The sequence below is a fragment of the Athene noctua genome, chromosome 2 (genome assembly GCF_965140245.1).
Source record: "Athene noctua chromosome 2, bAthNoc1.hap1.1, whole genome shotgun sequence".
NCBI classification, from domain to species: Eukaryota; Metazoa; Chordata; class Aves; order Strigiformes; family Strigidae; genus Athene; species Athene noctua.
Genome location: NC_134038.1, coordinates 125064831 through 125090623, shown reverse-complemented (window position 1 = coordinate 125090623; position 25793 = coordinate 125064831). Strand labels below are relative to the sequence as shown.

The window sequence follows — 25793 nt, the reverse complement described above, 5'->3', positions numbered from 1 at the left end:
ACAGCCAGTCAGCAACGGAGAGATGGAGAGGTTGTGTGAGGGAGAAGTCTGTAGTAAAGTGACAGCAATTATTGAGGTTTTAGATGACACTTTCCATATAAATGATCACTTTTTGTTAACCCATATGAGCTTTCATGCCAGGGATATCTTATGACAATAAATGTCACAGATTAATTCTGTAATATGTGAGAAGGCACTTCTGAAGGTACATTTCTGAAACCATAGGAGGCTTCGCTGGCCTAAATTGGAAGCAATCCATGAGTTCTTTCTGTTCAGTTTTAATGCAATTATATTTCCAGGTCTTCTTAGGAAACTTTCTGCTGACTAACAGGTGAATTTTGCAATCCTGAACTAATACAAAGCTTGTTCCAGACACATATATTAATATATGTATATATATGTATATATCTATGCTCATATATGTAACTCAGATCATTTCAATAGCATTCTTTTATTTTAATACATTGACAATCTTAATACATGTGATATTGTTAGGATTGATGCGTGAGGCCGATGAAGCTGAATAGACTGTGGTAATTTTAAAGCACTGACATTTTTTATTAAAACACTCTGTCATTAGTTCATTGGCAAAGATGCTTTATATATTGAAATTCTACGCAAATTACATGCAAAATAGAGCCCTTTCATATGTCAATATGCTGCCTATGGCTGTAATTATAACAATGTGCACACGTCACATTAATAACATGGAGAAAATCTGCAGTACCACAAGATTCTCTTGTATTTGCCATAATTGCTGCGATTAGTAAAAGGGCAAAAAAGGCCTTTGCTGAGCCCATCAAAACAATTTATACAGTATTTAAGGAATAAGAGTTATATAGCTGCATTTCTCAGTAAACTGAGAAATTCAGCAGGGGTCTTGCTAAAATGATGCCTACATCCTCTCACATTCTGCCATACAAATAAAGTTAAGGCATTTGTCAGGGTGGTAGAGCTCATAGAAATGTCCTTGTCATCTCAGAGTGAGTTCTCTAAAGAGTTTTCCTATTGCTAACACAATTTATTCACTGATCCTTTGAAAACCAGTAAATTGCAGAGTGCAGTTATTCATGACGTTTGTGAATGGGCAACTTGGTTTTGTTCTTGTAGCAGGTGCGTAGGCAGGAGAAACAAGATAAGCTGCAGTAAGTCTTACTGGTTCACCTAAAGTTAAAATGAAATAAATAAATAAAAATCCTGTAACCAGAGAAAGCTTGCTGCATGTCCTTATCATGTTTTGTGTCTGGTTGGAAATTGCCTTCACTCCTATGCACTAAGAATGGAAGTTAGGGTATTACTATGTGAACTTTCTAAGTCATAAAAGATTGCAATTGTGTGTGGAAAAATTTTGATATGAGTTGTCTAAGATCATAAATCCAACTATGACATGAAAATGAGAGTTTTGAGATATTCCCATTTTTATCACTCTTCTTTTTTTTTTTTTTTTTTTGTTACTTATTTTCCTGGAACATGTACCTATGCTGTCAGCAATCAGTTACTCTCTTGTAAGTATCTCTGCATGGTAACTGTTCAAACTGATTAAAAATGATTGATAATCTCTACAAATTCTTGAGCTCAGGTCCTTGCTTGATCATGCCAAGGTCCTTAACTAAGTGTAGAATGAATAATAGTGAAAAAAAGTTTAATTTGCTTATTTAATCAGGAGGTTCACCATGCCTCTGTTTTTGCTATATACAGTCTGTCATCATGTTAGAATGGTAAACTACTTCAATTTGAGTTACCCCTGTTCCCCAATCCCTCCAAGGGCTCTTTCTTCCATGCATATTATCATTCTACAGTAAGCAGAGAGTGACTGGCTTATGAGCATTGTGCATGGACTTTTTTTTCCCCCTTTATTAAAAATCACCAAAAGACGTGCAATCAAATTTGAACCAAAATGGCAAAGATTTATAACACATGAGAGAACAATAATGGTGATAGGTGCTTTAGGAGGTTTTAAGACATTAAACGGTACCAGTGATTTCTTTCTGTCTGTATCTCAGCAAACTTCTAATAGGCATCTAACTACACAGCTCTGTTATCACTGACCCATTTTATCAGTTGGCACAGCATCAGGATGGGTAGGTAGTAGGAGAACAAAGCTACTGCAGAAGGGTTTGAACAAAACGACTTAGCAATTGATGATAGCAATTACTTCAAAAGTAGTAATTCAAGGACTACGTAGACAGAAAAATTCTTTGATGACAGTGGCATGACTAAAAAAACAGGTAGTGCTCTGGTGACAGGGGTGGTAGCAGAGGCTGATTCTTGAGTCACCATCAGTGATTTTGCTACCACTGAGAAACTCATTTAGAAGCCAGAGGAGGTTTGCAACACTCGGTCTTAGAGAGAAATGAATTCTCCTTTGAAATCAGCCACAGTACCCTGTACCAATTACTGTTTCTTTTTAATACACTGAATGTTTCCTTTTTTTACCATCACTCTGTAATATAAATGTTAATGTAAGATACAGCCAGTATTATTATGTAAATCTTCTCTCAGCAGCTTTCAAATAGTTATAAATCATCAAAGGCTTTTTAAAATGTTAGCTTCTCTCAATAAATTGAAACAATTCACCCTCTGTTTGTACACTTTAATTGGATAGAATGAATTTTTAGTTTCAATTTGTAATTATATACAAAACACCAAATTATATACAGATAAACATATTCTATGTTTATTTGGCTATTGAGCAATCCCTGGAATTAAATGCTGGAAGCTATTCCCTCATTATCTGAGGAATTACTTTTATTAGTGGAACAAATCTGGATGTAGTTAGCTTTGTTTCACAGAACAAATTATGTAAAAGCTAGAGGAGATCCATATTATCATGTGTTTCTGTTTTTCAGTAATGCATATAAAAATTAATTTTTGAGATTAAAATTTCTGTAATTCTTGGTTGCATGAAGTTGCATGTTTGGCAATGTTAATTTGATAAGTATCTTTTGTAATTTATTAAGTAAAAGGAAAAATAATTTGATACAAATCTCAGGGGTTTTTTGTACTTGGATATCTAATAATAGGACTGATTTTTAAAATGCTCGCCCTTGATCACACAAGAGTTTTTACATACTTCCATGTACTTGTACTCTGTATTTTTGAGAACGATTGTTTACATTTTGCTCTTTCCTCAAGCTGGTGTTGTCAATTTAATTTTATTTTATAGTCAGTATCGGTTGCCAGTTCTCAGCCATACTAAAACAAGGCTGTCCCTTTTGAGCTCACTACCTTATAGGAAACATTACTGGCTTTTTAAAACAAAAGATTTTTTGTCAATCTGGCTTTAAAGAGAATTATGATGTTTTTATTACTACAGGCTTACTGCTTCACAGGATTTGTTGAGCCAACTGAGATGCTAATTCTTCGTTACTGCACTGAAGGTTTGGAAGGTGGGAGAATGATATGACTGGAATACCTGTCGCTGTGGAAGCCTGTCAGTCATAACAATTTTCACTATCTTCCAGTGCAATAATATTGTAATGCCTTGGTGATGTAAATGTCAACTTTGTAACAGTATCCTTCTGGAAAATCTGAGTGGGTGGAAGAATTTTTTTTTCACTACAGTCTGAGTTATCCCAGCTTTTTTAATTAGTGCAAATGTGGCACGGAAATAAGTGGGGATGAAAGAGCCTGTTCTTTATGGACAGTGTTTCCCAAAGAAAAATACCATTTTTCTATGGAGATGCTTGAAAAGATCTATATTTATATTCTGTTCTCATATTTGCAAAAAGAAGTAATCTTTTGATGAAAAAAAGAAATTTAGGTTCATTGTAAAATTCATCAGATAATGTAGTAATGTAGAGAACAGTAAGAGTGCTTGCATGTATTATCCATTGTAATGAAATACATTCTTCAATAGATTTTATACATCTTGCACTGCTAAAATAGAGACTGTTTATATAAAATGATAACTGCTAAAATATGTGAAATATATTCAATTACGTGATGCTTAGAACTTGCCAAGAAGAACATGTACTAATTCCTTTCCACCTCCATTGTTACCTTAAGAGCAGCTCTCTCCATAGCAACTGAAAACTTTTCAAGGCAGCAATAAACTAATCCTCTCCAGCTTCCAGAGCACCATCAAGGAATTTTAAAAACATTGGACTTCCAGCAGCTAAATACTTCTGAGGATTCAGAAGGCCACAAAGCTAGATACACAAGCATTCTTTTTCCCTTCAGAAGGTAAGAACATAATGTTTACAAGTTAGTGCATCCTTGTAACAATGATACATATTCCTAACTGCTAACAGTAAAATATATTGAAATACCAAAAGATTTCCTAACATCTAAAAACATACTAACCTTTATCAGAGTAAATGCCAATTAGAATTCAGCGGGTTTTTTTTTTCATTTTTAATACTTTGTTAGTAGAGTTTCTTTTAAAATAAGACACACACGTATCATACTGCATTTAAAAGAAGCTGCAGTTATGTGTGGCTGCTTAACACACGTGTATTATCATCTGAAAATGTATGTCAGTGCCAGCATCTGCCCATCAATTATATGATAATATCTTTGTGGAAAACAGAAGTGAAACAGTTTTATATTTCTTGCGCTTTAATATTGAGATAGATTATTGTTAAAGCAGAGACAATGGCATATTAGGAAGGATAGTGACAAGACAGATTTACAGTTTAAAATGCCTTTTGCATCTAGAGTTAGCAAGTTAAACTTGTTGCTTCTGGTGTGTTTGTCTTGTTTATTCACTGAGTTCTATAAATGAAATGATGACCTTGGTTTTGTAACTCTTTCATCTGATCATAAAATATCACTAATTTTTAAATACATCCTGTTCATTCTTGTTTTATGTTGTACGACTGGAGTTCGGTAACATTGGTAAAGTGTTTTGAAAATACAGCCTGCTCTATATCATTGCCATGTAACATAATTAGTGCACAGTCATATCGGAATTAGACCAGTAATCTTTATTTACAGTTATTTTTGCTACTAAAAACCTGTTTCATAATGGAATGAAAGTGAAAGCTATGGTATTTTCCTGTTCTTACTGAAGAGGATTATTAGTGAATGCAATAACATAACACTGAAATGAAAATCATACACTTTACTTTTGAGAGGAGGGAAGGGCACTTTTTGAGTCAACCTCTTGTTGGTAATTCTACAGAAGTTTTAAGGCCATGGTTGTCTTAGTTTCCTGCTGTTCTGGGCTGTAAAGCCCTTACAGGCTCCCTGTTGTTCAAAAACAGCTTGTCACTGCAAATCAGCTTAGCTGACCAATTAATAAATCCTTTCAAACATATTGCATTCACACTAATTAAAGGGTTGGGGTTTTTTTCCCCTTTACCATTCAGATTCCTCAGGTTTCAAGTTTAAGCTGTGAAGTGCAAACAACAATTCAACATTCAGTGCAGATCACGCACTGCAGGAAGAGGAGATGTATTTTCTGACCAAGCATCCAGCTCTTGGGGTGGTATGTTCTGCTTTCATATTCAGCGTGCTCATTGCTGAAGGACAGCCTGGGGAAGAGCATGGGCAGGATGGCAGTTATGCTCCCAGCCGAGGCTATCTGATGGAAGTTTTACGCGTTCTTTCAGCTGACAACACTGAGCTCCACATGAACCACTCACGAGAACTGGTCAAAATGTTACTGGAGAGAGCTGAGTGCCCACAGCGGATTTATGGCATGCAAGAGGATTGTAATCTGGTTAGTGCTTCAATTAATGAAGGGTATCTTTACTGGATCGTCAGTGAGTTCTAAAATTATTTATTACAGTGATACTCCCCTGAATAAAAGACCTAAACATAAAAAGGGCTTGTTGTTGCAGCAAGAAATTGTCCCGCTTTAATTGTTTCATTCTGAATTACTGTTTCAGCTGATGAAGAGATATTCCAAACATGAGAGGTATTTCTTAAAAATGCCATGCTTCAGTCACATAGCACTAATAACTTTCCTTTAAAATTATCAAGTGTTTAATTTTCAGCAAAGATTTTTCTACTTTACCCTGATCTAACTATAAAAGCATGAGCTTGAATTTGGGACACAGAGGATTTCCACTGTGGAAAGACATAGGTAAAAATTGGGGACCGGTTCTGCCACTTTTTTTTTTGTTCTGGATTTTAGTTCATAAAAATAAAACCCAGACAGGATTGTCTCAGGTTTATGTGCCACTTCAGTGAAATATTCAAGATTTAGGAGAGAGTTTCAGTAAGCAGTTCAGGTCAAGGAAAATTAAAGGCAGAACAATGAATCTACAAATCCAAATGAAACTGGCAATAGTCCAGGGTACAGCTTCGCAGAAGGTTTAGTTTTCTAGCTGAGTTGAGAATATTTTCAGAACTGAGTCCCAATTTCAGAAAGACGTGAACAAGTGTAATAAGTTCATAGGTTCTGGTAGGATGGAGACAGTGGTAAGTGAGCTGAAAGGGTGCTACAGAGGGCTTGGTCAGTCTTGGCTTTGATTAATGTAGCTCTGGCATTGTTCAGTGACCTACATACAGTAGAGTGTCACTTTATATCAGAATTATAAGGATGGTCATTAAGGTGAATGCTTTCACAAGATACTATTATTGGCAATCTGTCAAGCCAATGAAATGGCGGTCTTTTTCTCCTGTGCAGTAGGCAGCTACTCATTTAATTGGCCCTTTCTGCAAATACTCCCATTTTTCATATGAGCCTCAACGTGAAATTTCATACATGAAATAATATAGGAGCGTGTTATTCCCTAAATGGGTAATTTTTATGAAGGAGATTGTGCAGTTTTTCTCTTTGCACATACGGGCGATGCACATGTATCAGATATGGACCTAGATCAAAAGTTGAGAATGTATTAAACAGTAATAGGTATAGAGTACTCCTAAATGTCACAAAACAGGGGTCTAGGCCTTCTTGTTCTCCCTCTTTGTTTTGCTTCTCTGGATTGCCATATTTTTTTCTGTATTTGTTGAATGCATGCCCACTGTGTCCTTGAATGGAAGAAATATAAGAGAAACTTAGCCGGCGGCTTGCTTTAGTCAGGACTTCCTCTCTGTTGAAGTTTCATCTTGGAAATTGGCTGTGGGAGGAATTTGAGGACTTTCACCATTTCCAGTACTTCTCATTGTTGGCTGTGTCAGTAACACTGCACACATGCTGCACTGCCAGTGCCACATGAACACAGTTGTCTATAGAAAATCCATGAGAGGGAGACGGCATCTTCAGTCACATGCAGCCCACATGGCACTGTGCTGAAATTTTCCAAGATGATTTAAGAACATTTGGTAAACCAAGATAGCAAAAACTGTGTGAGAAGCACTATCCTTCAAGATCATCAACATTTGAAACAGAATGCCCCACCTTAGCTTGGCATGTTGTTTCCCATACTTGTTCAGAATAACTAATTGATTCCAGACTCAACTTTCCCTTCCAGGATTCCAGTCATACCACATGACCTCATTTTCAGATTTTTTTTTTTTTTTTCATTTTTAATGATGTCTCCAGAGGGTATTTAAAAGCAGTGAAGATTTTAGACCCTTCTTTGGCTTGTTGTTACGTATTGGTCCCAAGACTCTTTGGGCAGTGGCTGGTGGCTATTGAATGGCACCAAACACTTTATCTCCTAAGCATACAAAAGCCATATATATCTCTTGCAGTGATAAGATAATTTTTTCTAACTTCTGGTCCCTTAAACAAAAGAAACTCAGTGTTCAATGCCTAGGTTCAAAGTTGGCCCTTTTTTTTTGTAGCATAAGCCACAATAAAATAAGTAATTATAAAATCAATAAATAAGCAAATATTTACAGTGCATTTCTAAAATAATAAGCATTTCTAAACCAAGGCCATGCAGATGATTATGCCTGTAAAATATTAATAACAGTAAAATAACCAGTGATGAACTGATTTATATCCTCTTGGTATCTCCTCAAGGGTTACTCTCTATGGGCTACCCATATACTATGGAATAGCTGCATGTTTTACAACTCACCTGCTTCCTTCCAATTAGCAATTTCCTTTTCAGTCATCTTCCTTGCAAGAGCAAACAGCTTCACTGAATACAATTTATCCTCACTGGATTTTGAAATATTATAGAAGCCTTTGAAAACCTTTCACTATGTGCAGTATGTTTATTGTATTGCTACTGAGTGTTTGAAAAGGCTGGTTGACTAACTTCAAGTCTTTTGGGACAGAAAACATAAAAGCTGTATTCCTCCTAGCCCCAATACTAATGCTCAGAGATATGCATTAGAAAAAGTTAGAATTACAGACCTTGGTAGACAATGTAGACAGGGCTCCGTGGATCATCCAGTAATCTAGTTTATTTATGAGTATAAATATTTAATTTGGCAATTACCATCCACAGTTGTCTCTTTTTTTAGACTGAATATTTGTGAGAATTTTTGTTAGAATTATTTCTATTAAAAAGTAGCAAACACTGGCTTCTGAACATGAAAAATATGTGTTTGATTCTAAATACTCAGCTTCTGTCTAGGAAAATGAACATACAAGGTGAGCCACACTGTAGGTTCTGTCTGGATTCATGAATTTATTAGAGTGCAGTTTTAACCCTCCCATGGTACCTTCATGTGTTACAGTTTCTGCTCTGAAATGTACAGTCTGGCTGTTCTACCATAGTAGTTGAGATTAGCTGACACAACTGTAACATGCTTGGAAAGGAGCCAGTTGGAAAAAAAACCAGCTACACAGTGAATGACAATAGTTACAGGATCTCTTCAAGAAAAATTCTTTATTCTGGAATTCAGTATCTTATTTCCATAGCCTGACACAGAGCTCTGTTAGTCTTCTGATATAAATTTAAAGAGCTGGCAAAAGTTTCTGGAAAGTGTCTTTCTATCAAGAAAAATTGAAGGGTTTTTATATATACATATATATTAAAAAAATATGCACTCAGATAGAATGCTTACAGGGTGAAATGCATTTGGAGGACTATATGATGTTGAGACCTTGTGCTGGCACTTTACACTGGACCAAACTGTTCCAGTTAACAGAAATCACTGAGAAAAAATAAAAATAGCTGTATAATTGCAGGGTCAATTACGTCTCAACAGTTTGTTGAATTTGATATTTCTGTTTACATACCCCGAATTATCTACAGTCCAGATACTGTCTTTGTTTTATAATATAAACACCTATAGAATGCACAGGTGAAAACATGAATAGCCCTAGCCCTTTTTGAATATATTTATAACAGAAATATAATTTGTTGAAACCAGTGGAAGACTTTTAATTCCCTACAATGATTTATCAAATTTAGTCCTGTTTTGTGGTAAATCTTAAATCCCCTGGGTACTTGACATTTCTTAAAAACAGAAGGGGTCTAGAAAAAGAAAAAAAGTGTGATCTTGCAGCCATAGAACTACAATGAATTACCTGCACCCTCCTCCTGCTGCTCCATCAAGCCCATATCTGTGTAGGCTTAGGTTCTATCCCTTAAATGTGAGAGTTAAATTTTCCTGCTCTCCTCTCTGTATTTTCAGATGACTAGCAATGTGTTGCTTGAGTTGAATTTCCGTTTCTTTTTGTTTTTTCACAGTGCCTTGAACCAGATGCTTTGTTACTAATAGCTGGTGGAGATTTAGAAGACCATCTCAGTGAAGAAGTATTTGAGAGAATCTCTCTTATTCTTCTCTACTACATTCTTCATCATAGAGATATGTGTTCTTCAGAACTCAGCTTGAATAATAAGGATTATAAATTTTACCTACAAAGTATGCTTAGTTTAAGACATGATGAAGACTGTTACTATTTTTCACGGAATGAAACTGAAGATATTTTGACTGCAGTAAGGCAACATTTTAAAACTTCTGAAACCGAGGTAAACATAAGTAAAAATAATTTCATATTCACTTCTTATACGCTGCCTTTAAGCTAGTTCAGACATTGTGTCAATATCATGTCCTCCAGAAAACTGGAAAATAACAGTGTGAGAGCACAAGGCTGAGGAGTGGTCTTTTGTTGTACATGCTGTTTAATACCAGCCTTCTCCTTGACTTGCTTTGGCATGCATACCTAGCACTTCCACAGAGTCCTCTGACACACAGCTGGGGAGAGAGTGTATATTAGGGACCATTCCCAATAGGTAATTTAGATACAGTTGCCCTGTGTAGGACAGATGAAAAAGGGCATAGCTGTGCAGTTGCATTGCACTTGGCTTCAAGGACAGAAAATACTTTCTCATCTCTCGTATTTATTAGTATAGATACACTAGCAGTAACTGTATTTCAGTGGTATAAAGAACAGGTCCAATACTGATCTTGCTGTATAGCAGAAATTATGAATCATTTTGCTGTGATGAAATTCTTGCCAAGCCATTCACTTCCATGTCCATCCAAAGCAGGGCAGAACAAGGAATCTGTCCAAAGATATGGCTTTCCTTCAGTTGGGATACATACATTTGTGACTAATTATCTAGCAGCACAAATATGCCTTGTAGAAAGACAGATACAGACAAGTCTAAATTTAAAGTTTTGGTTTTGTTTTTAATAGCATATTGAGTATAAATCAGCTAAATATATTAAGCTAATTCCATCCTTTTAAAGTCAGGAAGCATGCAGTGAGTGTTCTTACCACTGTCTATTATTCCTTATCTCAATTAGGGTCTATAAAATAATAGAATAATATTCTAGAGTTCACAATCTAAAGAAAAATTGTCTTCCTTGTAGTGGACAATAAAATAAGTTTTTTGTAAGTTTAGCTAACTCCTAAATTAGAGGTTGATCTCCTGTGAGAATCCCCTTAGATCTGTTCATAATATACAGTTAAATTTGGTTTATTGCAAAGTTTGAATTTGCCCTTTTCTTTTTCATTTCATTAGATTTTAATTTACACCATACTGTAGTAGAGTTTCCTACGCAAACAGAAGACGGCTAGGAGTCCTGGCTGTGCAGCAGAATGTTGAGGGCCTCCAGTTCCTCTTTCTGTGTTCTTTGTGTAATCGTTTCCCATCATAAATTATTCATTGACCAGTACTTTTGGTTCTGAGTCTTGGTGAACGTGCCGATTTCCAAGAACTCCAATGGTATCTGGGCAACCGTAAAGAGGCATCGGTGGGTATTTGGCATGTCAAGATAGAATAACAATCCATAAAGTGATTTACTGTGTGGTCTGTTTGTTTATGCTGGCAGTATGACCAGTTGTCAAGCCTGTTCAGTAACTGAGACTTCACCACTCATTGACATGAGGGAAAAGAGGGTTTTTTTATGAAAGGTACTCAAAACATTATAGACTAATTCTAAAGCTTACAATCACAACACTTGAGCTATGGAAAAGGTCCAATGATGCAGGGTAGTAATTGAAGAAGAGCCTTTTTAGTGGCTCTTTATGTGTTTTGGTTTCACAGGAAATACCCTCTTCTCAGTCATAGCGTCTAATATATTATTTGAAATGAGATGAAATTTTGGGTTGTGGAAATTAAAAGGTGTAATGAATGGACAGGAAAAGAAATGCCAGCCTCCTCCTTGCAGTGTTTAAGGCATATATATAGCAAGATGAGTACGTGTAAAGTAAATTATTACTGTCCTGGCTCATCTAGTTGACTTTTCAATTTAGTAAATAGGAGTTAAAGACAAATGAATTTAAATAATTTTCACCTTTTGTTTGTTTGTTTGTTTCTCTCAAATCCCAACTGTTTGCAGTGAAATAAACCAGAAAGGCAGAAATGGAAGAAAACAGGGATAAGTTTCCACATAACTGAGAGACCTGTACCCTGCTCCCTCACTTCAGACCTGCACACATCCACACACCACTGCTGCTCCTGTATGGTCATGCAGCAGGGAAGTCGCCCTTCATCTGCAGAATTATATATTTCCATATTGTCCCTAGATAACTGCCCCCTACAAATTATTGATTCCATTTAATAGATAGTGAACTAAAAACATTAAGACAATTTTTCCTGAAGTTTGAGATAAAAAGTTAAAGTCTATTATTTGAGTTGATTTCTTGTGCCTTAACAAAAATTCCTTCCTTTTCTGCCACTTTCTGGAATTTGATTTAGATGCAGTTGAGGAGGACACAGGAATAATAGAAACAGCATGAAAATAACACTGAGCAAAAATAACCTGAATGAAGGACTGTACTTCCTCCCTGTCAGACATTGAGTAAAATTTCAGGCTTTTTTATTCTATGCATGTTCTCCTGAAAATGTCCTGTTTCTCATTTGCTGGCCTGCTGTCAATTACAACTTTAATTTTAGTATTTTTTCTACTCTGTCTGTCTGTGAAAGCATTCTCTCCAGTTTCTCCTCCTGTCACTCTTATTATTTAAATGGAGGTGACCAGGGCTGTCTTCATGCTGTTTTCTCCTGATTTCAGTGTGTTGATGTGAGTATTCTGGAGAAAAATGCTGATATAATGGACAGAGATGGTGCTGATGAAAACACACTTCCACGCCTGGCTGCTTTAATCATTACTCTGGCTCTCCAAGGAGTCTGTATGGGGAAAGCAAGTTTGCCCTCCCCAGAATTCTTTATAAAATATATTTTCAATTCTCTGAACAGTACCACTGAGCTTCAAGTGACAGGTAAGCTATTTATTTGTCTCTAGTTGCCTTTTGCCACACACGTTTGATGTAAACTGTCTTTAAATGCCTAAAGGACTTTTTGCACTTCATTTTAGATTTAAACACCATTTCATTTTAGAGATGTTAAGTAGATTCTTCTAAATTTAAAAACAAGGTTGGAAAATAAACTCCTTATTTTGATAATACTCTGAGAGGTATAAAGCAAATTGTAACTGAGATGATTAAATTTGTACTGCCACATTAATTTACTACTTAATTGCTCAGCACAGTGTGAAATACCCAATAGAGCTCTGAGAGTGGCAATCTAGCTGTCAGGGCAGAATTCAGTGGGGCCTTGTTTACAATGATTCTTTATGCAGATCTTTATACATTGGAAGATGCATTTAGGGTTAGATAGGATAATTTAAGTATGATAGCCAGATTAGACACCTTCATCACTTACACCTCAGTTTAGATGTACCCCCAGAAGAGATGAAATAGCCACAGGCAACTCTGGTTTGACCAAATGTTCTCTGATATCTGCCCGCTGTACCTGAAAACATTTTTACGGTTGGTGCTTCCCTACCCACCTTCTGATCTTTGTACCCAGCCAGTAAGTCTGGAATATGCAAAGTTCATTTTCTTCAGGAGCTCTGTTGCTAGATGTATCAGAAATGCTACTTAACTATAAATAAATAGAAGTATAAGAGAGTTCTGAGTGGTCCAAAAATAGTAATAATAATAATAATACAAACAAACAAACAAACCCTTCCCCCACAAGTGTTGAGCTCTCAGCAGCTGCTATTAAGTTCTGTAAAAGATTCTGCATGATTAGCAGTTTAAGAAGCTAAACCATCAACCCAGGGTCCTACTATGGATTTAGAAGGTTATTATAAGACATCTACTTTTCCTTGCTAATGGTAACTGCTAACAGCACTACTTTACAAGCTCTTCGAAGCACTTTCAGAAAGTTACATTTTATATGGGTTATAACAGCTTAAAAAGTTGTATGAGGCATAGGTGAAAACATTTTTACCACTCTTAGTTTTTGAACTGAATCACAGTTTTTATTAATCACAGAAGTGATTAATAAAAAAATAACAAAATCCTCAGCCCTCAGGTTGGACTCCTAGATTGCACTTGCATAAACTGGTTTTGCAGCAAAACCCCTTCCTTTAAAATTACCAAGTCAGATCTTGTAAAATAATTGACTCACAAGAGTGGATGGAGCCATCTGGAAACAGTGCTACTAAATAGCTATATATGGAGAAATGCAAGCCCCAGTGAAGGGAATAGCAAGGCTTTATGGTTGGTGGAGTCAGGGTGTCATTCTGAGAAACAAAAAAATATTCTTAAGCAGTTTGTTAGTTTGTAAATATATTTTTAAGCCTAAGCTAATTAAATTGGCCCTTTAAAATTATTTAAATTCTTAATAGTAACTGCAGGAAAGAGCAAGGAACTGGAAGCATGGAAAAAAAGAAAGAGTTGACTACATTTAGAAAATCTAGCTTCAGCTCAGTTCAGATACGTTTGCTCAAGACACAGAAAGTAGACAAGCATCTTATCACAAGCCTTTTTGTATGATTTACCATTATGATTATACCATTTTCTTTTTCTGAATAACAGCATTAAAAAATCAAGGATTATCACATGGAAGCATTCTTAATCTCATTGATTAAATTATTTGAAATTAATTCATGGACTGCTTTTGTTTCCAGTGGACAAAGTCAGGTTTACAGAAACTATCACTATGGTTTCATCTTGAAAATGCAAGGGTGAAAGAAGGTGATAAGTAAGATAGGATATGGCATGCCCCCTTGTATAACCAAGCATTTATCAGCAGGCACACCCATTTCACTCAAGCTGTGTCATGGGATACATCTGTGCACTGTCTCAGGTTTGGACTAGGGATCCTGGCTCCCTCCTTCCTACTTCAGTGCTATAAACAGGCATGCTTCCAGATTAACAAAAGGAGGGAGAAAATCTGCTTCAGAAGTGTTCCAGTTCTATATGGAAGTATGCGAAGGGCAGCACAGCACTGTGAAGATTGCTTTCAGGACACTATAAAGGATGTGTCTTCCTGGTCTTTCTCGACTATCCGAATACATGGCCACCGTCTTCCAATACCTGGAACATGGTGTTCCATTTACATGGGAAAATTGGAAGAATGGTGAAGCTATTCAGCAGCAATTTGTAGATAACTTTGGCAGAGATTGATAATTAAATGGAAGATGAATTAAATTTCAGTCTTATCTGTTTTCCTCTGAGACAGTCATAGGCAAAACATCTGAGTGTGGTACTGTAAAGAAGGAAAGGCTGAGTATATAGGTGTTTTGAACTTCTAGAGTTGTTAAGCAGAAATTACCTACAGTACCCAACTCAGGAGAGAACAAAGTATTAAAATGAGGAGATGAATTAATGTTAAAACTAACAAAATTTTAATTACTTTTGTTTTTATCTTTTTAAATGTGTGTTTTCCCATGGTAACATATCTGTTTTCTAATGAATTACTAGAACTAGAACAACTACTAAATGTGCTTACAGCCAAAAAGTTCTGCACTGTAAATGGACAATTCCACAGTCACAAAAGAAGACGTTATAGTATGGCAACCAGAGCTGTTGGAACCAGAAATATTCCAGTCAAAGGAAACCATACAGAAGGAGACTATCTGAAAGGTTATTCTGGAGATCATGAAAGAAACACAGATTGGGACCAGGTTAATTTATTTTTGTGTTATTATAGTATTGGTCATAGCATTTCAGTGATGAAACTTCAAATTGCTTTGCAAACACTACATTATTTCTGGGGTTAAATTTACTAGTTTCAAAAAGTCATGTAGATACTGATAAAAATGTATTTTTATATAGTCATATCTGTTTAAATATTAGTTGGGGGAAGAACTTTATGGCTATTGAATGTGCTATTAATGCAGCTGGGATGGGCTAACAGAATAGTTAGTATTAGGTGGAATCAGATGTTCCTTCAAGAGACAAAGGACTGTAGTACCATGGCTTCAATGTTTTCAGACATTTATTAGAGATTTCTTGTGCTCTTATGGCACAGAGCTTCTAGGACACCTTAAGTGACATTGCAGGAAGAAGGTTGTTCTAAAGAAAAAAAGTAAATTAAGGTTTCTGCTTAAGTTGTTTTTAAAAACCTTCTGTAAACTGAAGACTGGGCACATCCAAATGCTTTAATAACCATCTATGGAGTCCAGAAACCTTCTTTGGAAAGTATAGAGTCTATAAGAGAGAAGTTTAGCTGCTACTCAGTATCCTCTTTAAGGGCTTTGAAGGATAGGGTCTCATTGAAGGTAATTTTATCCTTATCCTTAATATTTGAAAATAAAAAATTTTGTTTATAACAATAATTAGGTTGGTAAATGACTTTCATCCTTTAGACTGGATGACATTCCTTACACATAAAAGGAGACTTCAAAATATATACTTTGTGTATATTTTGACATATATATTTGAAAACTATACTTCAAAGAATAAGTTTCTACTGTTTAGAGTTCTTTGCAATTTAACTCAAAGACAATGTTTCATCTCCATTTAGGAGAGTAAGTGATGTGCAATTGACTTTTGTGTGGAACTGACACAAGTGGCATCTGGTTAAATGCCATTCTGATAGATACTTATCCATGTAATTTTATTCCATTTGGAATACATACTCTATCAATATGTTTATTTCTTTCCAGCTGACCACAAAGGAGAATCATGCTGATCAGCATGATGAGGTATTTAATGGTGTCTCAAAATAATTTTAAATGAAGGACATTTTAAATGTATTGCATATTAATTTTAAATTATGAAGGACAGAAATCAGCAGTGATACTATCTTTACAAGGAGTAAAATTGTTCTCCAGCAATAGAAGAATATATAAAACACGGGGTTTGATTTCTTGAACTTCTGAGACTGACTACCTCAAAAGACAAGTGTTCAGGAGAGTTATCTGAGGCTTGGGAGTCAAACTGAGAGCTAAGATGAAAGCCATAAATGAAAAAAGTCACAAAGAAACATCTGGAGAGAACATCTCTTCTATATTATTTCTTAGTTTCTCAGTTTTATTCCATTTCTCTTCTTTCTAGCTATGTCTATTTTCTTTGGCATATCATTCCATTAGAAGGCTTTGTGTTTCAGTGTTGCTAATTTTGTCTCTCACTTTCTGCACACATCTATGAGAGCCATTGTGCTCCATTAGTAACAGATGCTGTTACATATGAGGCATTGCCTCATTTATGGCTTGTGTTTGCTAACTACATTAAGATCTGTAATTTGATTTTGAGATAGGAATTATATTTTGAAACATTATCACAGAAAAAAGGTCATCGCTTTCTTTTTAAGTCATCATTGTCTCTACTGATTATAAAAATGTGTATAAAACAAGTAAGTAGCAGATGATCTAATAAGAGCAATAATATTAAGTTCCATTAAACTATGTCACAGTATTTATGTATTCGTTTATTATTCTTCATTAAAGAAACATGGATTTTGGAAACCAAAATCATCCATCCAGTTTTTCATTGAGAATATGCAAATTCAATTTACTTGTTTCTTCAGTATCATCCTCCAGGAGTACAAACATAGTTGCTTTATTAATGGAGACTTTGCTTCCCTATGTTAAAAAGCTTAAAAGGTTAGGGCTTGCATCTGGAAGAGATGCAGGTCCTCATGCCTCAAGTCTTACAAGAACATTTTTACTAAATGTTAGGATTTTTTTTTTTTATGCGTGAGGTGGACAGGGTTTTTTTCAGATGAGCTCTTGCTTTTTCATTTAAAATTCCTGATAATAAAATTACATTCGAATTTAGGTTCATAGTAATCCCAGACCTCGTCTTGTCTATCCTACTTCTCAAAATAGAGCCAACATCAAAGTCAGATCAAGTTTCACAGGGATGTGTCCAGCTAAATTCTGAATGTCTCCAAAAACAGAGATTCCACAGTCTTTCTGGGCAACCTGTACCAGTGCCTTGTTGCCCTAATTTTGATGGTTTTTTTTATTATAGCAAATTGGAATTTTCCCTGCTGCAACTGATACCTATGGCCTTTCATCCGTTTGCTGTACACCTCTGAGAAGACCCTGTCTCTATTAGATAGTTGAAGACTTAAGATACCTCCCAACCCTTCTCTTCTCTTAACTGAACAAACCCACATCCCTCAGCCTCTCACAGCACATCATGTGCTGTGGTTCCGTAGCCATGTTGGTGGCCCTACATAGGTCTTCCTCCAATTTGTCAGTGTCTCTCTTGTACTGCTTCTTTTGCCACTACCTGTTGGCTACACTCTTGCTAATGCAGCCCAGTGTGCAGTTAGCCTTCGTTGCCACAAGGGCACACTGGTGACTCATATTCAGGCTGTCTGTCAGGACCCCAAGAGCTTTTTCTATAAAGCTACCTTCCAGTCAGTTTTTCCCAGCCTTTATTAATTCATGGGATTATTCTGTTTGAAGCACAATAAATTTGTCATTGCTGATCTTCATGAAAGTCTAGTCAGCCCATTTCTTCACCTTGTCAAGATCCCTCTAAATATCAGCCATGCCCATCAGCATATTGACTACTTGTCCCAGTTGGATTTCATCTGTGAATGCGATATGGTGCACTCTGTTCATCGGTGAAGATATTAAATAGTATCAGTCCCTGTACTGACCATTGAGGAATGCTGCTCATAACAGCCATGATCTAGGCTTCCAACTTGATACCACTTGTTGATGTTCCCTACTTCTAGAGTCAAAACCACTAGCTGGAACAGGCAAACTGAAGGTCTTTTCCAGTACAGTAGCTCCTGAATTGTCTTCATGCTCTCCTGCTGGGAGGCAGAACAGACTAGATCTATGTGGCATGGTGACCTATTATCCTGAAGACTCGAATGTGGTATTCAGAATAAATGTATCAGTGCTCAATTCATTCAGTGTCTTAGTGAGCTACAAGGCATATTTTACTTTGCTAATGGATGAACAAAGGCAGGAAGGTGTTGCATTTTAAATGAGTTATTTAAAAGTAATGATAATTACAACTTTTTAATTTAAATAGTAATTTTATTTCAGAAGAAACCTAAGCTTCAGTGATTAGAAAAAGGAATGTTTAGGAATCCCTTGATTCTCAGATGCAGAGTAATTTAAATGAAAGAAACAGATATTTTATTTTTTTAATTGAATCACAACTAATCAAATGAGATTAAGAATGAAGATTATTCCTTAGTAAAACAGCATATTTGATCTCGACGACCTCTTTTTAAAAGTTCTTACTCAAATTGCCACTAGAACTGTTCTAATGCTAACTGCTAACATTTTTTACTGAAAGTTTCATCCTGGAGATGAAAAACCAATTCTTGGTGAAAATTTTTCAAAATATAAATGTTCCCAAGAAAAGTTTATTTTTTTGACAGAGATGTTTCTAGGAAGAACAAAAAGTAGCTGAAATTCTGAAGTACTTCAAACAATAGTATTATTAAGTAATCTTCAGACCAAATTTAGACTATATAACATCTAGTTTGCTGACCTTAAAGTGACACGCCATTGTTAAAAGAATTTTAAAAAACCAACTTAGTTCCATATTTTACTAAAGATGCAGCACAAGGACAAATTTCAGTACTGCCTTGACACGGGTAGTACCTTACATTAATAACAATATTATTGCTATGAATGCAGTCTTACAGTAATTGCTAAGAATTAGATTTGTGTTAGCATGAAAATATTTTTTAGCACATATGAAAATAAAATATTTAGAGATATTGTGTCAGATCTCCATGACGTTAGCAGGCTTCAACAGAAATTGTGGTACTTCATCCCAAGGATTCTGGTCTTTCTGAAATATATATATTAGTTTCAAGTTTTAACTGGAAAAAACAAAAATGAATTAGAGGTAATTGAAGTAATTTAAGTAATTTAACCAGAAAGTAGTATATGGTAAACAAGATTTTTCTAGGCTGTATAATCCTGTGTTCTTCTAAGATTCTGTATTTAACCTCAGTACTAAGTGCAGGTATATGCAACATATTCGGTAACTGTATGTACTTTTCTACATAGGTTTGTTTCTCTGCCAATGAACTCGTGAAGATATTTTTAAAAAACAGTTCTTCCTCCATTTCTAAGGACCACTTCAAGCAAATCAGTCCAGCTATCATTCAGCAACTATTAAGTTGTTCGTGTCAGCTTCCTGACTCCAAGCAGACAAGACTTCCACCAACAACTTTGGAAAGTGAGTTATGTTGCTATCAGTAAAGTATTGTAAAAATTCAGATAAAGGGGTGCAGAGCCTTAACTTCTGGAGACATTTCATTCATTGGTAAACTTAAACCAAAGCATGATGACAGCATACATGTCAGATAATAGTACTACACTGAGAAGTGGGGGATTCAATGGTCTCAATTTATATTAGACAGAATTCTAATTAAATGTGTAAGGTTTTAAGATCTATTGGCTTTATTTCTTAGAGGACAGCTTGATGTAGGCATCAGCTGAGCCATGACAGGTCCTTACCAGTGTGTTGCTGGGCAGTAATATCATATTTTGTTAAATTTCCATCAAGTTTATACTGGAATCATTACATTACTCTTACACATAGCCTTAAGGTTATGTTAGCTGACATTTTATACCATGATGTGGCAAATGCTTGATACAGATAAGTTCTGTGTGAATGTTGCTGGTTTTTCATGTTGTAATATTTTACAGCAGAGAAGCTGTGAGGATACTACTGTGGGAAGAAAAACAAGCAGAAAACCAGTCACATGGGCAGCAGGACTTGTGTGATAGAGCTGGAACAACAGCTGAGTTAGAGTATAATCAGATTGTTTCCAGTTGCAGTCATAGCCCTCACATGCCACTGCTTCCAGGGATTTCTGCCCCATCTGTTCTGCTGATTCAACTTCTTCTGTAACCAATCCCCAGTCCACCCTATTGAAAAAAGATCTGAATCTGATCTGACCAAAGGGCTTCTTAATACGCTTCCTGGTTTTGTTTTCAGTTTAAACCAGCAATACCTGGGAACTGGTTACAAACCTAGTTGTTGCTGGTGTGTTACAGGAAGCATTAATTTCTGGTGGGGGGATCTGGGAACCAGGAATGAGCAAAAAGGAATGGGCATCTAACCGTAATCAGCTGCATCTAGAGCAGCACTTTTAGGCTACAAATCGATGCCTTCAGTACCTTTATCCTAACATCCACACAGCCAGCTCTAGATGATTAGACCTTTTAGGAGCTAGTAAAATTTCCCCACATCCTGCTGGCTGATGATCCTTATAGAACAACACTTTCCATTGCTAAATTCTGTCTGTACTTTAAGCTACACATGTTAAGCAGTTTATGGGAATGAGCTATCATTCCATGATATACAGATTAATTGAACTATGAACGTGAATTAAAAAACATGTTGGATAAAGGCGTGGAAGGACTCTTATGAATATCTCAAGAATAGGTGAAAGATATAGAATAGGAAGAGTTGTTATAGCTCCCAGAAGGCATCAGCCCTTTGTTACATCTGTTCTCCTTACCTGAACACCTTGCAGTCTTTACTGCTTTTACCTTTTCTATGCTACACAAATATGCTCCTTTTTCAGATGGGGAATCAAGGGACAAAGAAAGAAAGGAACTTACGCAGGTCATATACAAGGTTCATGGCAAATTCAGAGTTGAGTGAGATTCTCCCAAGTCTAAGGCCATCAGCCCAATGAATGACATTTTAGTGATCTCAGAAAGGTGAGAGATCTGTGTAGATGAGAAAACTGAACCATTTGAACACAGAATGAAATTAATAACTCTGCAGCCCTTTCCCTGTTCTTTTTGACAAAGAAAAGTTTCCATGACCACAGGGACACTTCTGCTGGCTTGAGACAGACAAAAGACTTCATGTTTGACCTATGTGTGATCTAGTGACCTGAGCATGGGCTCATTAATTTTGTTCTCAGTTCTATTTTACTGACAAGCTGTGCTGTTTTGGCTAAGTCACCAAGCCCTGACCTTCCATATATATCTACTATAGCCTTGTATTTGGATGTGCAGTCTGAAATTTACTGTCTGATTTTATGAGGTGCTGAGCACTTGCAGTGCTATTAAAGTGTGCAACATTAAGTGACACTTTTGAATATTTTGACATTAGTTCCTTATAGTAACTAAAGGAGTGTATGTCCACAGCAAATTTGTAAACGTAATTTGGACTAAAAAGTTTATACTTAGAACCTAAATTAGATGCCTACATTCATCTGAGGCATTAGGCCTTGGTTTGTTTACTGATTATGATTTGGTTAATAACATGGTGTTGACTGTACATGGTGTTGACCTGTCATGCACAGGTGTGGCATGTGAAGATATAATGAGCATGAATCTTTTAAGAGAGGAAACAAATGCAGACCAGCATTCACTGTGCTTCTCTCAGTGTCTCTAATCTGCACACAGTCTGTTTAGCTCTTTAAGGTCTGAAATTTGAAAGCATTGCACTGTATTACCTGTAAAGGCTGAAAAAATATTGGGTTTTAGGCTTCCAGTCCTGTTATCTGTATCACACCTGATTAGAAAAATCTATGTGACACAATGAATCACTTCTCCTCTGTGCGTTTGTACACAAAGGTGGAAAAACATAGCCTCAGAAACAAATACAAATACAAAACAAGTATGCAAATACAAATACTGATTTATTAAAGGTGCCCTTGTTTTGTTTCATTTGTTTTTCCCTACAGAATATGGTTATAGCACTGTTGCTGTTTTACTTATTACTATTGGATCTATGTTTGGTACAACTCTCATTTTATTTAACTCCTGTCAAGAAATCTACACACTCATTTTACAGCTGTTTGTTGGTTTGGCTGTCGGGACCCTTTCTGGAGATGCATTGCTACACCTTATTCCTCAGGTAGATAATACACACTTGTGAGTTTTTAAAATGACAGATATGTGCATGCATGTGCTCACACACACAGAGAAATGTTTCCTTTAAACCTTTGTAATGCTCATCTTTTTAAAACTGAAGCTTTCCATGAAATCTGTGAACCAACTACCCAGCAATGCAATTACATTTGCACTTCATAGTTCAGTGAGATTCCAAGTAGTAGGAAGCAGAAATCAATGAATGATGAATTTGGAGAAAATAAAGTTCCTATTTCCACAAAAACTTTTCAGAAAACCCACAAGTCCTGTGCAAGCCAAGTTTCTAGATGTGTATTAAACTCTTTCATGAGGCAGATTCTGTAATGCATTTTAGGAGAAACTGTACAAAGGTTGTACTGTATCCACAGTCCCCTCCACACATTGTTCCAGAGAACCAGGGCTATCAACCTATTAATTCTGCTGCCTCGAACTGTAATAAAATGGGTGCTATGAATTTTTTCCTAAATTAATAAAACAAATTTATGTATAGAATAGTATGTAAAACAGAACCAAATTTGCCATTGTATATTAATTTATTTTTGACTGAGTCTCCTCTGATGTGACACAACTGTTATGAGTAGACTTCAGCTAATCATTGAAAGAGCTTCACACCTTCACTTGAGATTCTGGTCAAAATGTTGTTCGTACTCAGTACTTCATCTCTGGAAGTAGAACTGGGAGAGTGGTTTAAGGAAGGCAAGTCTCAGTGTATGTCAGACAAGTGTGTTTCTTTAAGAAACACCTTTTGAGTGTGAAAGTGTTCTCCTTCACCAGTTGTAAGTAATGTATCCAGTAGCCTTTAAAGCACACACTTTCAGAGCAAAGGAGGGCTGCCTTGCTGTGCCACTGAGGAAAAAAATGGAAGCACACCCACCAGCAGAAAGCTTTATGAATTATTTTCAGTATGAAGTTTATATCTGAAGACTTTAAAGATCAATATACTCCAAACAAAAAAAAATCTATTTGTGTATTAATATATAATATATAAATATATATTTATATTAGCATATTAAAAGGGCAATTTGATAAAACTGTGTCTAAAAAGAATGTTGCTTTCACCAGTGGGAGGTGATGAAATGTAGAAGAGGTTCCTAATAATTTCATTCTACTATTCAGCTGATTAGTTTGAAACATAATTTAAATTTGAAAGAGATGGCAAAAGAATAAATTGAATTAACACATTATGGATTACTCTAGCAAAAATTAAAATATTGCCATTTTAAATTTTTTTACTTTATCTCTTTTTTTTAGACTCTTGGTTTACATAAACATGAAGCACAAGAGGTAGAACATTTCTATGAGGGGAAAGAATATATTTGGAAACTTTTGGGAATAATTGGAGGAATTCATGGATTTTTTCTGATAGAAAAGTGTTTCTTTCTTTTGGTAACACCACGTGACCAGGTAAAGCTTTGTACATCTCTTTTATTTTGAGATTTTACAGTGCACAAAACGTTAAAATGATTGTGGAAAATCATTACAATTTGTCTGAGTTAAATGAAGCATTAAAAATTGGTTTCCAGAGTGTTCCTACCAGACTGATCTTCAATTTCTGTTTTGCTTTGCTCTATGGATTTTGTATGCTTCATGAGTGAGTTCCTTGTATTTATAACTGAAGAAGGGAACAGTTGATGGAATGTGCTCCATAAGCGTACTTTCATGACTAGCGCTGGAGCAGGTGAAAAGTATGTATCCATAGGAAATAGCAATGACAGTTGTTTAGGTTCTGTTTGAACAGGAGGAAGACAGATGTAAGCACAAGATAGTTTCAAGAGTGATATCTTAAAATTTCCAAATTGTTTTTGACCCCTATCCCAACAGATCTGAAAGTCTAATATGTATGTTGCGGTCAGTAGAACCCAGTCTTACATGAACGGTATCTCCTTGCTCACTGCCATGCTTATAGTAATTCTATTGCTTTATTTCAGTGTGTCTGGTGCCTGAAAATATGATTATGCACAAGGATATAATGTAATGCAAAGTGTGATGGCTCATTAAGTTTCTCAGCATGGGATGGTTTCTTAATGTCACTTAAGAAGGCTAAGCCTTTGTTTGTTCTGCTTTACACAGAGTGTTTAATGACTGGCCTGATTTAGATATGTAGCAGTGAGTCCCTATTCCCACTATCTTTGAGTCAGCCACGGAATATTATGTGAGATTAATAGAATGAGAGTATTATGATGATGATGATGATATTTTGTTTGGCAAAAAGTAGTCCTTTTTTGTTACTTATTTGGAGAGAAGAGCTTTATCATCATCCCACAAATTTTTAGAATTGTTCTACTGAGAACTAGATGAATTCTCAAAGTTATTTTTTATACCCATCTCAGCTTCAAGTTTTAATCTTCAGTTTTAAAACAAAATAAGTTTTATCAAAACATTATAGTTGTCACTGATTTATCTGATTCATTTTTCAGGGTTTTTTTTTACCAAATAATCATTAGGAAATGTTGATGCCAGCCAACAATCTTTTTCAATAGGTTTTGTTTTGAAAAAAATAGTTCTTACAAATGGTAAACTTTAACAAAAGGCTGAGAAAGACTGCACCTATGTTCACTGGGTTTCAGAACTAATTGCAAAGCATCTTCATTCAGCAGGGCCTTTCTTTAGTTAATGGGCACTGGGGACATTCCCATGATTTTCCAGTGGAATCTGAATTAAATGAACATTCAGGCAGAGGCAAATCTACTTCAACCATACAGTTGGTAGGTTACCAATATGACATACTTCCATGATTTTATATCCTTCTCTCTCTGTTCCTCAAAAAATGAACCAAATTAATGTAATAAATCAGTATTATTTTTCAGTCTTTATTGATTTGTCCTTTATTACATGACATGATTGTCAGGAATCTCTAGATTCTGAAGTTTGTAATAAGCTTTTACAGAGATTTCAAACACAGATTTTTACAATAACTTTTCTTAGTGTGTATCAGATTGATATAACAATACACTTCCTATATTTTGTTGATAAAATTCTTGAATATTTTCCTCCTCCCTTCCTTTCAAAAATTTATCATATGTAAGGGCAGACTCTCCTATGGCAAAAATTTCAGGATTTTCTGCAGTGAGAGTTAATTGCATCATTAGTGAATAGATGAAATCCTGGACTTTTCTTGGGCATTTTTCCACAGATTTGGAGAATAACATAAACAAGCTGGATATCTGGGAATGGTGCTTATGTATAAGAAGTTACATAATTTTCTGTTGGTTTGTTGCATTGCAAAGGTCTGTCTGTCTATTGCAAAGATACATCTTTGCAAATTAAATTGACTCATACCTTCTAACCTGTTTTATCTTTTCCCAACAATTCTCTTCAGTTTATATGCAGTATCTAGATACATAGGTTCCTGGTTAATTTAAATCAGAATCTTCAAGGATATTCTGTAATGTGAACTCCATTTTACTAAAGCAGTTGTGATGGGTAAGAGCCTCATGAGCCACTGCTAATCTCTCAAACACAGTTGGGAAACTCTCAACTGA

General features: G+C 35.7%; 1 protein-coding gene across 1 annotated transcript in view; it reads left to right on the top strand.

Moving 5' to 3' along the window:
- The first annotated feature begins 5395 nt into the window (after positions 1-5395).
- SLC39A12 (solute carrier family 39 member 12) overlaps positions 5396-25793 on the top strand; it is a 32909-nt gene continuing 12511 nt past the window's right edge. The window contains exons 1-8 of the mRNA XM_074897976.1: positions 5396-5665; positions 9489-9770; positions 12265-12472; positions 14966-15168; positions 19480-19651; positions 22125-22297; positions 23563-23715; positions 24906-25016. Coding sequence (XP_074754077.1) covers positions 5396-5665; positions 9489-9770; positions 12265-12472; positions 14966-15168; positions 19480-19651; positions 22125-22297; positions 23563-23715; positions 24906-25016 — 1572 coding nt within the window. The remainder of the gene's footprint in view (positions 5666-9488; positions 9771-12264; positions 12473-14965; positions 15169-19479; positions 19652-22124; positions 22298-23562; positions 23716-24905; positions 25017-25793) is intronic.